Below are 13,013 nucleotides of genomic sequence, written 5' to 3'. Positions count from 1 at the left end.
TTCATATAAGCTGGAAATGGTGCCAATTGAGGGAAACTGCTTTCCCAAAAAGAAAAACAAAAGTAGATCTGAACAGAATTTCTTTTAAAAAAGAAAGGGCATTTTATATTGAAGCCAGAGAATAGCTCCTTGTTTTCAATATTGTTATGTCTGTCCTAAATAGCTTGAAAACATCTATAAAATTAATGGTTCTTTTAATTTAAAAACAATTTTTTTGCCACCCCATACAGCCTGTGGGATTTTAGTTAGTTCTCCAACCAGGGACTGAACCTGGGCCCTCAGCAGTGAGAGCAGAGTCCTAACCACTGGACTGTCAGGGAGCTTCCAATAGTTCTTTTAATTGTATTATCAAATCACACATAGAAACATATCTTGAGAATAAATCCAGTCAGCCTCCTCCTGGCACAACCACATTCTAAACATCCCCCTTGTATTTACATTCATAATAATGTATATGTAAATCAATTATTCATAATATTTTAAGAAAAGGAGATTCTACAGACTTCGTGGCCATGTAGAGTCACCCAAAATGAGGAAAAAAGAAATAAATTTATTTACAAATTATATGACAGGCACAGTGCTAAATACTCTAACATACCTCATCTTTATCCTCAAAACAGTCTTGCAAGACAGGTACAATTGTGTGATTTTGTTTGTTCGTTTTTCAATAGATGGAGTGATGAGAATCAGGGACATTAGGAAATTTGTCAGGTGGCAAAGTTGGGTTTGAGTCCATATTACCTGCCCTGAAAATGTATTTATCCTCTGGTAAAATTAGCACTCAAACAGCCTTGAACAGCCTTGAGCAGCTCATTGCTGCTCTGGCCACTCTGGTCTCATTCCAGACAAGAAGAATTCACCCTGATCTGACATTTCTTGTTATCTGTAGTCTTTCATGAATTCCTTCTGATCTGGCTTCTGTCCCAAAACTTTATTTAAATGGTTGTCATCCAGTCTAATGAGTTTTTCTTTATCTTAACCTTTCCTGGCCTCTAATTTACAATTTAATAGTACTGACCATCCATCCTTGGTAAAAGACTTTTCTCCCTTGACTTCAGTGATAACTGCATTATTCCTGGTTGGTACATTTTTCTGTGACTTGTCTGTTTCTCTTCCTGATTCTTCTGTCCTTTCCAGCTGTCTCACCCTGGACCTTTCCTGGAGTTGAGCGGGAGCCTGGCTGTCCAGTGCCATGCTATCTCTCTCAAAGAAGCATCTCTCCTGATTTAAGAAACTCTCTTTGCTGCCTTCTCTCTATTTATGCCACTGCCCCCTTGCTGGAGCTCTGGCATTCTCTGCCCCTGGTCAATTTCACTTGTTGGCCCTGCCATCATCCAAATTAAACTTATTCCTGCAAAACCACGGCCTCCTCCTAAGAGTACTGACATTCTTTTGGTCTTCTGGGCATGGTCCTTTTCACAGTGAAAATATAAGACCATCTATAATTAAGTGCCCTGGTAGCTCAGACAGTAAAGCGTCTGCCTACCATGTGGGAGACCAGGGTTCGATCCCTGGGTCAGGAAGATCCCCTGGAGAAGGAAATGGCAACCCACTCCAATACTCTTGCCTGGAAAATCCCATTGATGGAGGAGCCTGGTAGGCTACAGTCCATGGGGTTGCCAAGAGTCAGACATGACTAAGCGACTTTTCTTTCTTTCTTATAATTAAGTGCTCAAATGTGTATTTTGTCTATGACTTTTCTCCCCTTTCTTTTAAAACCAATTTCTGCAAAATTTAAGATGATTTTTGAACTTAAGTTTCTCTCACATCCAGCTTGTCATCAGCACCATCTCTGCACCCTCCTCACTTAAAGGTAATTTCTTCCTGGGCTCCTAACTCCAGCCTCTCCCCGGACCATCCACTCAGAATGCTGAGTCATCTTTCTTAAATACTGTTCTCATCTTATGATTCATTGGAAAACGTGCAATCACTTCTTATTTCCAACTACATAAAATCTAAATGCACTAGCTTGATGTTCTAGATCCTTTATAATCTGGGTATTTCTCCACCTATCCAGTCTTATTTTTTGCTGTGCTTTAACAATAATCTGCCCTGATAAAGTCAACCTCTTCACTCATTCAACTTCAATGCCTTTTCTGCCTCACCTAGAATGCCCTCTGTCCCAACTTGAATAAAGGTTCTCTTCATTCTATGTATCTTTCTTGTTCCCACCAAATCATCATGAACCATCCTCCCTTTTAAACTTGCTCATGGCTTCAAGCCTATGCCCAGTGTACAGAATATCAACTCTCCTGAACTACCTGGTGTTGATTCGCATGTATTATCCTTTAACTGTGCAACCAACTTTAAGCTCCTCCTGAACAAAAAGAGTGCCTGTTGTTTACCCCCAACAGTGTAGTGGAGTATATTGATTGATGCTGCTTAGCACTTTTAATCTAAATGCATATATCCTGATAAATACAATGATTTAATATTAAAGAGTCATTTAAATATTAAAAAGTTTCTTGATTTATTTCTAATGGGACTTCAGAAGTAAGATATTTTTCACATCTAAAAGTAATATATTAAATAAGTAAATATCCAAACTTTAAAAATAGATGAAGGAAGGAGTGATGATTTGCATATAGACACTGTCATTTATTTTAGATTTTGCCTAAGGTCCTTTGATAATGTCTTTCCAGAGGACCCATCATGCCGTAAATTATCTCTTGACAAGGCTTGGAGGAACAGTGAATCTTAAAGCTAATGTTAGAAGCTACACAAAATTTTTGACTCATTCCTGTCAGAGATTATTTTGATGTGAAGATAGGGCAGTTGCAGTATCATTCATTACATCAGAGGACCTCCAACCCTTAGGCCATGGACCAGTACTGGTCCATGGCCTGTTAGGAACCAGGCCACATAGCAGGAGGTGAGCAGTGAGCAAGTGAATGAAGCTTCATCTCTATTTACACCTGCTCCCCATGGCTTGCATCACCACCTGAGCTCCGCCTCTGATCAGATTGGCTGCAGGATTAGATTCACATAGGAGCATGAACCCTAACCCCAAAAGTCAAGGCAGAATATCCTGAGATTGCCACAAAACAGAAATAAGAAAGAAAGTGAAGTCACTCAGTCGTGTCCAACTCTTTGTGACCCCATGGACTGTAGCTTACTAGGCGCCTCTGTCCATGGAATTTTCCAGGCAAGAGTACTGGAGTGGGTTGCCATTTCCTTCTCCAGGGGATCTTTCCAACCCAGGGATTGAACCCAGGTCTCCCACACTGCAGGCAGACGCTTTAGTATAATAAATATAATGCACTTGAATCATCCTGAAACCATCTTCCACTGCCCTCATCCATGGAAAAACTGTCTTCCATGAAACCCATCCCTTGTGCCAAAAAGGTTGGAGACTGCTGCTTTACATCATCAAAGAACAGGTCATTTAAACAATTAATAGTACTCACAACTTTCAGGACTTTATGTGTGGTATAAACTGGAATACATCATGAAAAAGTCTGGATTAGAAGACTCTTGTTAAAGAACATAATAGCTTTACCTTGACATAATCATAAATGCATCTTCGCAAAGTAGTTGCTGCCTCCAGAGCAAATGTATGGAAGGTGAGTTTGATGACTTTGTTCACGGGGGCAGTGATGAACCACACACAATTTAAACTCTTGTCATACCTCCCATTAGAATCAGAATCAGGGGAGGCAAAGGAATGATCTGAACCTGTCAGATAACCACCACATCCTTGCTGAGGCCCTGTGTTAAAACAAAAAAAGACACATCAATATGCAGAGCAAAGAAAGTAAATTTTAAATTTTATGTGGAGGATTTTTAAAATCATATAGTTTCTTTCTTCTGTCACACTTTGATGAACATTATCAGGTTGTTTGCAGGCTTCATCGAGCTTATGCAAGCGCGGGTGCCCCCTGCCTTAGCGTCTTTGTTATTTATTTCCTCTTCAATCACTGATCTGTCAGCCTCTACCAACTCACATCTAGTTGCCTAGAAAAGTGGGTAAACAGATATGGTCCTACATGCATTTTTAGAACGCTTGATATGATTTACCGGAATTTTTTTTACCCTTGCAAAATCCAATTTTATACAAAATAAAGTATTTTGCATAACAAAACTGATGGAAACTGTGAACACATTTTACCTTTATGTTCTGCTTTCATGAACACTATCAGATTGAAAACTGAATTTAAGAAGAATTTCCCCCACATGCCAAGAAAATTGGCTCTCAAGATATCTTTTATTTAAATAGCCTGGTAGGAAGAGGCTGAGAGGCATTTAACACTCCATTCCACTTAATATTAAACTGTACTCTATATTTGAATCCTTCTTTTTCCAAAAATATGGGGAAGCTGAAGAAGAGGAACTTTGAGAAAAATATATACTTTGAAATGAAAACTCTGAAATTCAGAATAAAAATACAAAAGAGAGATAAGAATACTCTCACTGCTTAGTTACGAAAAAAATATGGCACAGACTCCTCAGAGCACAGGATTTAGTTTTTTCCACTCCACAGCCTAAGTTGATGCTTTGGAAAGGAAGAAAAACTTTATTGGTAATTTTGAAATGAATACATGAGACTGAATTAAGGTCAAAACAGCTCTAGGAGGAATGGAGATGAAATAGGCATTCAAAGTAGTATTCATAAAGCTTGCAATCTACACAAATACTCAGCATTACAAGTTGCATAGTTAAATTCACTGACAGTGGTCTTCCATTTATTTACCTGTCTCATTTCATTTAATACTAATATTAATGTTAATGTTAAATGTGAAAGGGTTGCTTTCAACATTAGGGGGCGCTACGGTTCAGGACTTGGCTCTTGGTAGGCAAGGCAAACAATGGCTGCCGACACGGGATGCAAAAGATACCAAATGCTCAGAGCGTTTTCCAGCATAGGCGCCTTATTTAGTAAGTCAAGCTACCCTGTCGTAGCTTCTAAGTGAAGTACAACTACAGATTATTTGCACTGTCAGGTGTTTCCTGGAGTTGAAATGCTTCCAAACGTCCAGTCCCTGATATATCCATAAGCAGCATCTGGAGCAAAATTATTCTGAAACCCTAAGCAATGCTAATCACTCTATTCCTATGAAAGTGAAGTGAAAGTTGCTCAGTCGTGTCCGACTCTTTGACCCCATGAACTATACAGTCCATGGAATTCTCCAGGCCAGAATACTGGCGTGGGTAGCCGTCCCCTTCTCCATGTTATCTTCCCAACCCAGGGACTGAACCCAGGTCTCCTACATTGCAGGCAGATTCTTTACCAGCTGAGCCACCATGGATTCCTAGGCAACAGGTCTGCAAAGTGAAGAAAGAAATGGAGATTGCACAGTTTTTGCTCCAATGTGGACTGACTGTTACAAAGGCAACCACTTAGGCTTATTGAAAAGCCTGACACGGAAGAACAATTACTAAGGGTATTAATGAATTGAGAAATTCATTTACCTATTAAATAACGTTTTGTTTGTTAGTCAAGGAAATATATTTATTATTTCTTAATTTTTGTTGGTGTGTTGTTCGTTTACAATGTTGTGTTAGTTTCAGGTGTACAGCAAAGTGAATCAGTCATACATATACATACATCCACTCTTTTTAGATTCTATTCCCATATAGGCCATTACAGAGTATTGAGTAGAGTTCCCTGTGCTATACAGTAGATTCTTATTAGTTACCTGTATTTATATTTAGTGTTGAGATGGGAAAAGATGAATGGTATTCCAATAGCAGTGATGTCATAAAATCAATAATGATGATACCATTTAGAAATGACAGGTGCCATAAAAGTGGCAGAGGTAAATTTTGCAAGAAAGGGAGACTATTATTTCAGGCCAAGAGGATCTAGAATGTTCAAGGAGGAGGTGACATTTGATCTGTATCTTAAAGGATAAACTGGACAAGACCATAGAGAAATGAGGTTGGTATTGGCAAGTCCAGGCTGAAAGAGTTTGTAACCAAAGGTTAAGTGGACAAGGATTTACATTTATAGAATCTGATCTATAGACTTTATTCTATAGCTAGTAGGGATTCACTTGAAAGGTTTTTGATCAGAGGAGTGGTAGGGTCAGGATGAATGCACTTTCTCATCAAGTCCAATCTAGAAATGCATCTGGAGGAGATGAAACCAGACCTGAGCATATGGCTGTGGTCTGGGCTGGAGGAAGTAGGGGAAGTGAGAATTGGAGGTCTGTACTCAGGCAAACTGGACTGCTGGGCTTTAGTCTATTAATACATCAGCTCCAACAACTAAATGCTATTTTTAAAAAAACTTAAGCTCTATGTTTTAATCACCACTTGCTTATTAATTGTTACTAGTTAAGTTAATAAGGATAGAATGACAATTATACTGAGCACTGCAAGCGCCATTATATACCTTATTGCTGATATATACAAGATAAGATACACACTTATTAGATACAAGACTACTCCTATTGCTACGACTGCTACTAATGTCTTAAGAAAGAGACATCCTGCCTTCAGGGAATCCCAGAGCAGAATCCGCAGCTCACTGATGTGCACTGGCACAGGCTTAACTCTTCAGTCTGTCTCTCTGCAGTGCTCTAGAATGGACAGAGTATATTTTTCTGTCCACTTGATGCTAGATTTGACTATGTGACTTGCTTGAGACAATGGAATATTAGCGGCCATGAAATAGGAAGAGCACATTTAAATGTGCTGATGCTCTTTGGCTTGGACTTTTGTGCTTGTGTGATCCACCAAGAGCTCATGCCCTGGGGACTTGCATGGAAAGCAGACCTAGCCCTAGCCCGTACTATAGAGCCAAACATGCTCAACTTGCTTCCTGAAACATGCAAGCAAACCAGCCTGATGATCCATAAGTAATAAAATGAATATTCCAGGTATAAGCCACTGCATTTTGGATAATCTGTTATACGGCATTATTGTGGCAATAACTGACCAATACAAAAATAGCTTTTTCCAGTTATCAAACTATAATAGAGTACATTGACTCATAAAATGAACACACAGAATAAAGAAAATGGAGAACTAAAATTATTGTCAGATAATCCTGGCCCAAATAGTCAAATAACTGAAGTAAATATAACATTATATGAGTGAGTTATATAATTCAAATTCTATATATGAGTAAACATATTATATGAATAAATAGTCAAATAATTGACGTAAACACAATATGATATGAGTAAATATCTTTCAGTGTTTCTGGCATAGGAAATGGAATGGTTATGCTTGCTCTGATTCTCCACTTTGATATTTAAACCTAGCATAACTGCTCTGTGCTTCTGCCCCTCCTAAGGCAAGATGGAAATGGAAGCCTATGTCTTTGAGGAAATATAAAGACAAATATTATCAAAGGAAGGATTCTTTACCAAAAAGTACTACTGCCATGTTACTATTTCTGAATTTCAACAATAGTAGGATACAGGGGGAGAAAAAGGCAGAATTCTGTAACAATGAAATAGTGTCATATATTTGTTTACTATATCAGTATTTTAGAATTCCTTTTTTGAGCTAGTTTATGACTTTAACCTTGACATGTTCTTTAGCATCACAAACTCACCATCTTTCTTGTCACTACTCATGTTTCTACTGTCCAGCCAGCTCCCACCCATCAGCAACTTCCTAGTCAGTCAAGTTGTGTCAGAAGCACTCTGGAAGACCCACTCTGTGCCAGAGAACAAATGTCATTCTAATCTCCTAACCAAAGAAGAAACACTTCCTACAAAAGAGCTGTGTCTTTAGAGAAAGCAAATGTTGGTTGGGCTTCCCTAGTAGCTCAGCTGGTAAAGAATCCGCTTGCAATGCAGGAGACCCTGATTTGATTCCTGGGTTGGGAAGATCCCCTGGAGGAGGGATAGGCTACCCACTCCAGTATTCTTGCCTAGAGAATCACATGGACAGAGGAGCCTGGTGGGCTACAGTCCATGGGGTTGCAAAGAGTCGGACACGACTGAACGACTAAGCACAATGTTTGGCTAAAGAAATATTGGAAATACAAACTCACAGAAAGCATTGAGATCTGGGTCCAGATCTACTTAATTAAAAATCAGTAACTGAATCCTCAATTGTCTCCCTCCAATTATGAAACTTCAGAGTGAAGTTCAAGCCAGAATAAATCTGATGATAAGAAATAGCTATCTTATCTAAGAGAAAACATCTGGAAGGCTTCAGTGGAGGCAGATACATTTCTAAACAATTATCTTGAGAACTGACATTTCTGCAGCTGACATTGGAGGAGGCTGACATTTTATAGAGGTCTTCTGGATAGGATCTCCATCCATCTCTGGACAACCGCTACTTGGACAGATAGTCACGGGCCAGCTGGACTTTCAGATAAGGATCGGCCTGACTTCAGGCATTTTCCTGTTCCCCAGCGTGTAGTTGAAGGGAGCAGAACATAAGCACAGGAAACAGAACACAAACGCATTTAAAGCTGGTGCCTTAGGGAAATGGGAGTTCCGTAATCCTGTCTTTGAGTACATCTTACTATGATTTTCAAAGCTGCAGTGTATAACTGCCCTACAGCAGTGAATTCATTTAAAAAGTTCAACTAAGCTTCAGATGAACATGTCTTGCCTTTTTCACTAAAAGTAAACTGGAGTTGTTATTCTACTCCCTTGGCTTCCCTAATAGCTCAGTTGGTAAAGAATTCGTCTGCAATGCAGGAGACCTGGGTTCAATTCCTGGGTCAGGAAGATCCCATGGAGAAGGGAAAGGTTACCAACTCCAGTATTCTTGTATGGTGCATTCCAAGGACTGTATAGTCCATGGGGTTGCGAAGAGTCAGACACAACTGAGCAAATTTCACTTCACCACTTCACTTCACTTCATTCTACTCCCTAACCCTAAACATGACCGACTACAAGGACAATTCAGTCACTTAGTGGTGTCCAGCTCTTTGTGACCCCATGGACTGCAGCACACCAGGCCTCCCTGTCCATCACCAACTCCCAGAGTTTACTCAAACTCATGTCCATTGAGTCGGTGATGCTATCCAACCATCTCATCCTCTGACGTCCCCTTCTCCTCCTACCTTCGATCTTTCCCAGCATCAAGGTCTTTTCAAATGAGTCAGTTCTTTGCATCAGGTGGCCAAAGTACTGGAGTTTCAGCTTCAGCATCAGCCCTTCCAATAAATATTCAGGATTCATTTCCTTTAGGATGGACTGGTTTGATCTCCTTGCAGTCCAAGGGACTCTCAAGAGTCTTCTCCAACACCATAGTTCAAAAGCATCAATTCTTCAGTGCTCAGCTTTCTTTAGTCCAACTCTCACATCCATGCATGAGTACTGGAAAAACCATAGCTTTGACTAGATGAAACTTTGTTGGCAAAGTAATGTCTCTGCTTTTGAATATGCTGTCTAGATTGGTCATAACTTTCCTTCCAAGGAGTAAGCGTCTTTTAATTTCATGGCTGCAGTCACCATCTGTAGTGATTTTGGAGCCCCAAAAATGAAGTCTCTCACTGTTTCCATTGTTTCCCCATCTATTTGCCATGAAGTAATGGGACCAGATGCCATGATCTTCGTTTTCTGAATGTTGAGTTTTAAGCCAACATTTTCACTCCCCTCTTTCACTTTCATCAAGAGGCTCTTTAGTTCTTCTTCACTTTCTGCCATAAGGGTGGTGTCATCTGCATATCTGAGGTTATTGATATTTCTCCTGGCAATCTTGATTCCAGCTTGTGCTTCTTCCAGTCCAGGGTTTCTCATGATGTACTCTGCATATAAGTTAAATAAGCAGGGTGGCAGTATACAGCCTTGACATACTCCTTTCCCAATTTGGAACCAGTCTGTTGTTCCATGTCCAGTTCTAACTGTTGCTTCCTGACCTGCATACAGATTTCTCAAGAGGCAGGTCAGGTGGTCTGGTATTCCCATCTCTTGAAGAATTTTCCACAGTTTGTTGTGATCCACACAGTCAAAGGCTTTGGAATAGTCAATAAAGCAGAAGTAGATATTTTTCTGGAACTCTCTTGCTTTTTTGATGATCCAGCGGATGTTGGCGATTTGATTTCTGGTTCTTCTGCCTTTTCTAAATCCAGCTTGAACATCTGGAAGTTCACGGTTCACATACTGTTGAAGCCTGGCTTGGAGAATTTTGAGCATTACTTTGCTAGCTTGTGAAATGAGTGCAATTGTGTAGTAGTTTGAGCTTTCTTTGGCATTGCCTTTCTTTGGATTGGAATAAAAACTGACCTTTTCCAGCCTGTGGCCACTGCTGAGTTTTCCAAGTTTGCTGGCATATTGAGTGACCAAGGACATGAGTTTGAGCAAATTCTAGGGGACAGTGAAGGACAGGGAAGCTGCAGTCTGGGGGTCACAAAGGGTCAGACAGGACCGAGCAACTGAACAACCACCACCTTAAACAGACACCACCTTTTAAGTGTCATATTTATGTTTGCAAGGAAAAAAAAAATCTAAATTCTAAATGGTTTCTGTATCCTGAGTTAGGCTTTTTGTTTGTTTTTAGTAATTTCACTCAGATTGACTTACCTTAGACATCTCATTTTGAGACTCAGTCTAGTTTAACATAGAATGTGTACTTAGTCCTGTCATATTTGGGACACATTAAGCCAAAATACTAACAGAAACATAATTTCAGCGGTTAATCATGAGCTATAGTCACAAGAAAAAGAGCCATGCAATGCATAGAGAATTTAAGGTAAGGAAAAGGATATCATTAACTTTTAATTTATTTTGCATTATTTTGGTATTACTGAAAACACTTTATGTATGCATTAATAGTCTCTTCCTGAAAATGAAGGGCACTTCATGAAAATCAGTCTCACCAACTTTGAAATTTTTAAAATGCCTTATTAAGTAATAGTGATATAATCATGTCAATTGATGCAGGAAGAGGATTGACAAGATCCAACATACATCATGACATAAACTCAGAAAACTAGGAATAGAAAGGAATTTTCTCAACTTGATAAAGAGCATCTATTGGGTTGGTCCAACAATTCATTTGGGTTTTTCCATAGGCTATTACGGAAAAATACGAGCAAAATTTTTGGCCAATCCAATGCAAAAAAACCTATAGTTAACATGGTACTTAAGGGTGAAAACTATATGCTTTCCTCCTAAGATCAGGAACAAGACAAGGACATCTTTTTCTCACTACTCATATTCAACAAAGTATTGGAAACTCTTGCTATCATAATAGACAAGAAAAAAAAATGCAGACTGCAGAGGAAGAAATAGAAGTGCCCCTATTTGCAAATGCAGAAAATCCCAAGGACTCTGCATAAAAATTCCTAGAATTAACAAGTGAGTTCAGCAAGAATTCATGATACAAGTACAATATACACAAAAGTCAATCACATTTCTATAAACTAACAATGAACATATGGAAAGTGAAATTAAAAACACAATTGTTTTAAAGAAGATAAAATACTTCGGTATACACTTGATGAAATATATATAGAATTTACGTGCTGAAAATTACAAATTGTTTAAAAAAATTAAAGATCTACATAAATGGTGGGACATATGTATTTATGGATTGGAAGACTCAGTCTAGCAAAGAGGTCAACTATTCCCCAAAATGATTCATAGTTTTGATTGTAATTCCTATCCAAACCCCAGCAAGATTTTTCTGTTGACATTAAGAAAGCTTATTTTAAAGCTCAAGATAATAGAACATTATTATCATCAAGATAATAGTATAACAGTAGTACACCAAGATAACAGAACATTATTCAGGGCTAAAAAATGAACTATCAAGCCATGAAAAGACATAGTAATATACAACTTAATGTATGTTAGTAAGTGAAAGAAGCCAATTTGAAAAGGCTATATACTGTATGATTCCATCTGGATGACATTCTGGAAAAGGCAAAACTAATGAGACGGTAAAAGGATCACTTATTTTAAAATTTACATTGAAAGGCACAGGCTCTTGAATTGCTAAAACAATCTTGACAAAGAAGAATAAATTAGAAAGGATCGATCCACCTGTTACTATACAGCTACAGTCATCCAGATAGTATGATATTAACAGAAAGTTAAATGGATTAATGGAAAAGAAGAGAACACCGGAAATAAGTTTACACAAATATGTCCAAGTGATTCTTTGTTGTTCAGTTGCTAATTCGTGTCCGACTCTTTTGCAACCCCAAGGACTATAGCCCATGAGGCTCCTCTGTCCATGGGGCTTCCTAGGCAAAAATACTGGAGTGAGCTGCCATTTTTCTCTTAGGAATCTTCCTGACCCAGGCATTGAACCTATGTCTCCTACCTGCTTGACAGATGGGATTCTTAACCACTGAGTCACTTGGGAAGCCCAAGTGATTCTTTACAAAGATGCAAAAGCAATTTAATGGAGGAAAGACAGTCTTATCAACAAATGCTGACAGAGAATTTGGACATTCAGAAGCAAAAACTAATTCCAACCTAAACCTCAGATCTTAAATAAAAATTAGTTCAAAACGGATCCTAAACATAAGTGAAAAATGTAAAACCATAAAACTTTTAGAGGAAATCAAAGTAGAAAATATTTGAGACCTCAGGATAAGTAAAGAGTTCTTAGCCTTGTTATCAAAACACTGTACTTAAAAGGAGAAACCAATATGCTGGATTTTGTCAAAATTAAAAACTTTTGTTCTAAGAAAAGCTCTGTTAAGAAGACAAAAAGGCAATCTATGGACTGGAGAAAATGTTTGCAAATCACGTACCTGGAAAAGACAACTACTGAGAATACATGGAGAAGTCTCAAAAGCCGACAGTGGAAAAACAAATAACCCAGTTAGAAAATGGGAAAAAATTATGAACATATACTCCACCAAAGAAGACAGACATGTGACAAATAAAGCACATGAAAACTCTTCACCATTAGGGAAATGTAAATTAATATCATAATGAGATGTTAATGCACATCTGTCAGAATGGTTAAAATACACACCTACATGCACACACACTCAGCGATAGCTCATTGTAGAGTACCACACTCCACGATGCAATGAGCACAGTGAGGGAAACCAGAGTGTGGCCCACAGAAAGTGTTCTCTGACGACTTTCTAACCAAAATGATAGAACACCGATGACAATGAAATAGCATCTTAAAGT

At 38.6% G+C, this 13,013-nt stretch overlaps 1 protein-coding gene across 1 annotated transcript in view; it reads right to left on the bottom strand.

Annotated features, from left to right (window-relative positions):
• CUBN (cubilin) overlaps positions 1-13,013 on the bottom strand; it is a 260,214-nt gene that overhangs the window by 20,954 nt on the left and 226,247 nt on the right. The window contains exon 60 of the mRNA XM_006052367.4: positions 3,500-3,708. Coding sequence (XP_006052429.4) covers positions 3,500-3,708 — 209 coding nt within the window. The remainder of the gene's footprint in view (positions 1-3,499; positions 3,709-13,013) is intronic.

The sequence above is a fragment of the Bubalus bubalis genome, chromosome 14 (genome assembly GCF_019923935.1).
Source record: "Bubalus bubalis isolate 160015118507 breed Murrah chromosome 14, NDDB_SH_1, whole genome shotgun sequence".
Lineage (NCBI taxonomy): Eukaryota > Metazoa > Chordata > Mammalia > Artiodactyla > Bovidae > Bubalus > Bubalus bubalis.
The sequence above is the reverse complement of the archived record's forward strand: the minus strand, read 5'-3'. Positions and strand labels throughout refer to the sequence as shown.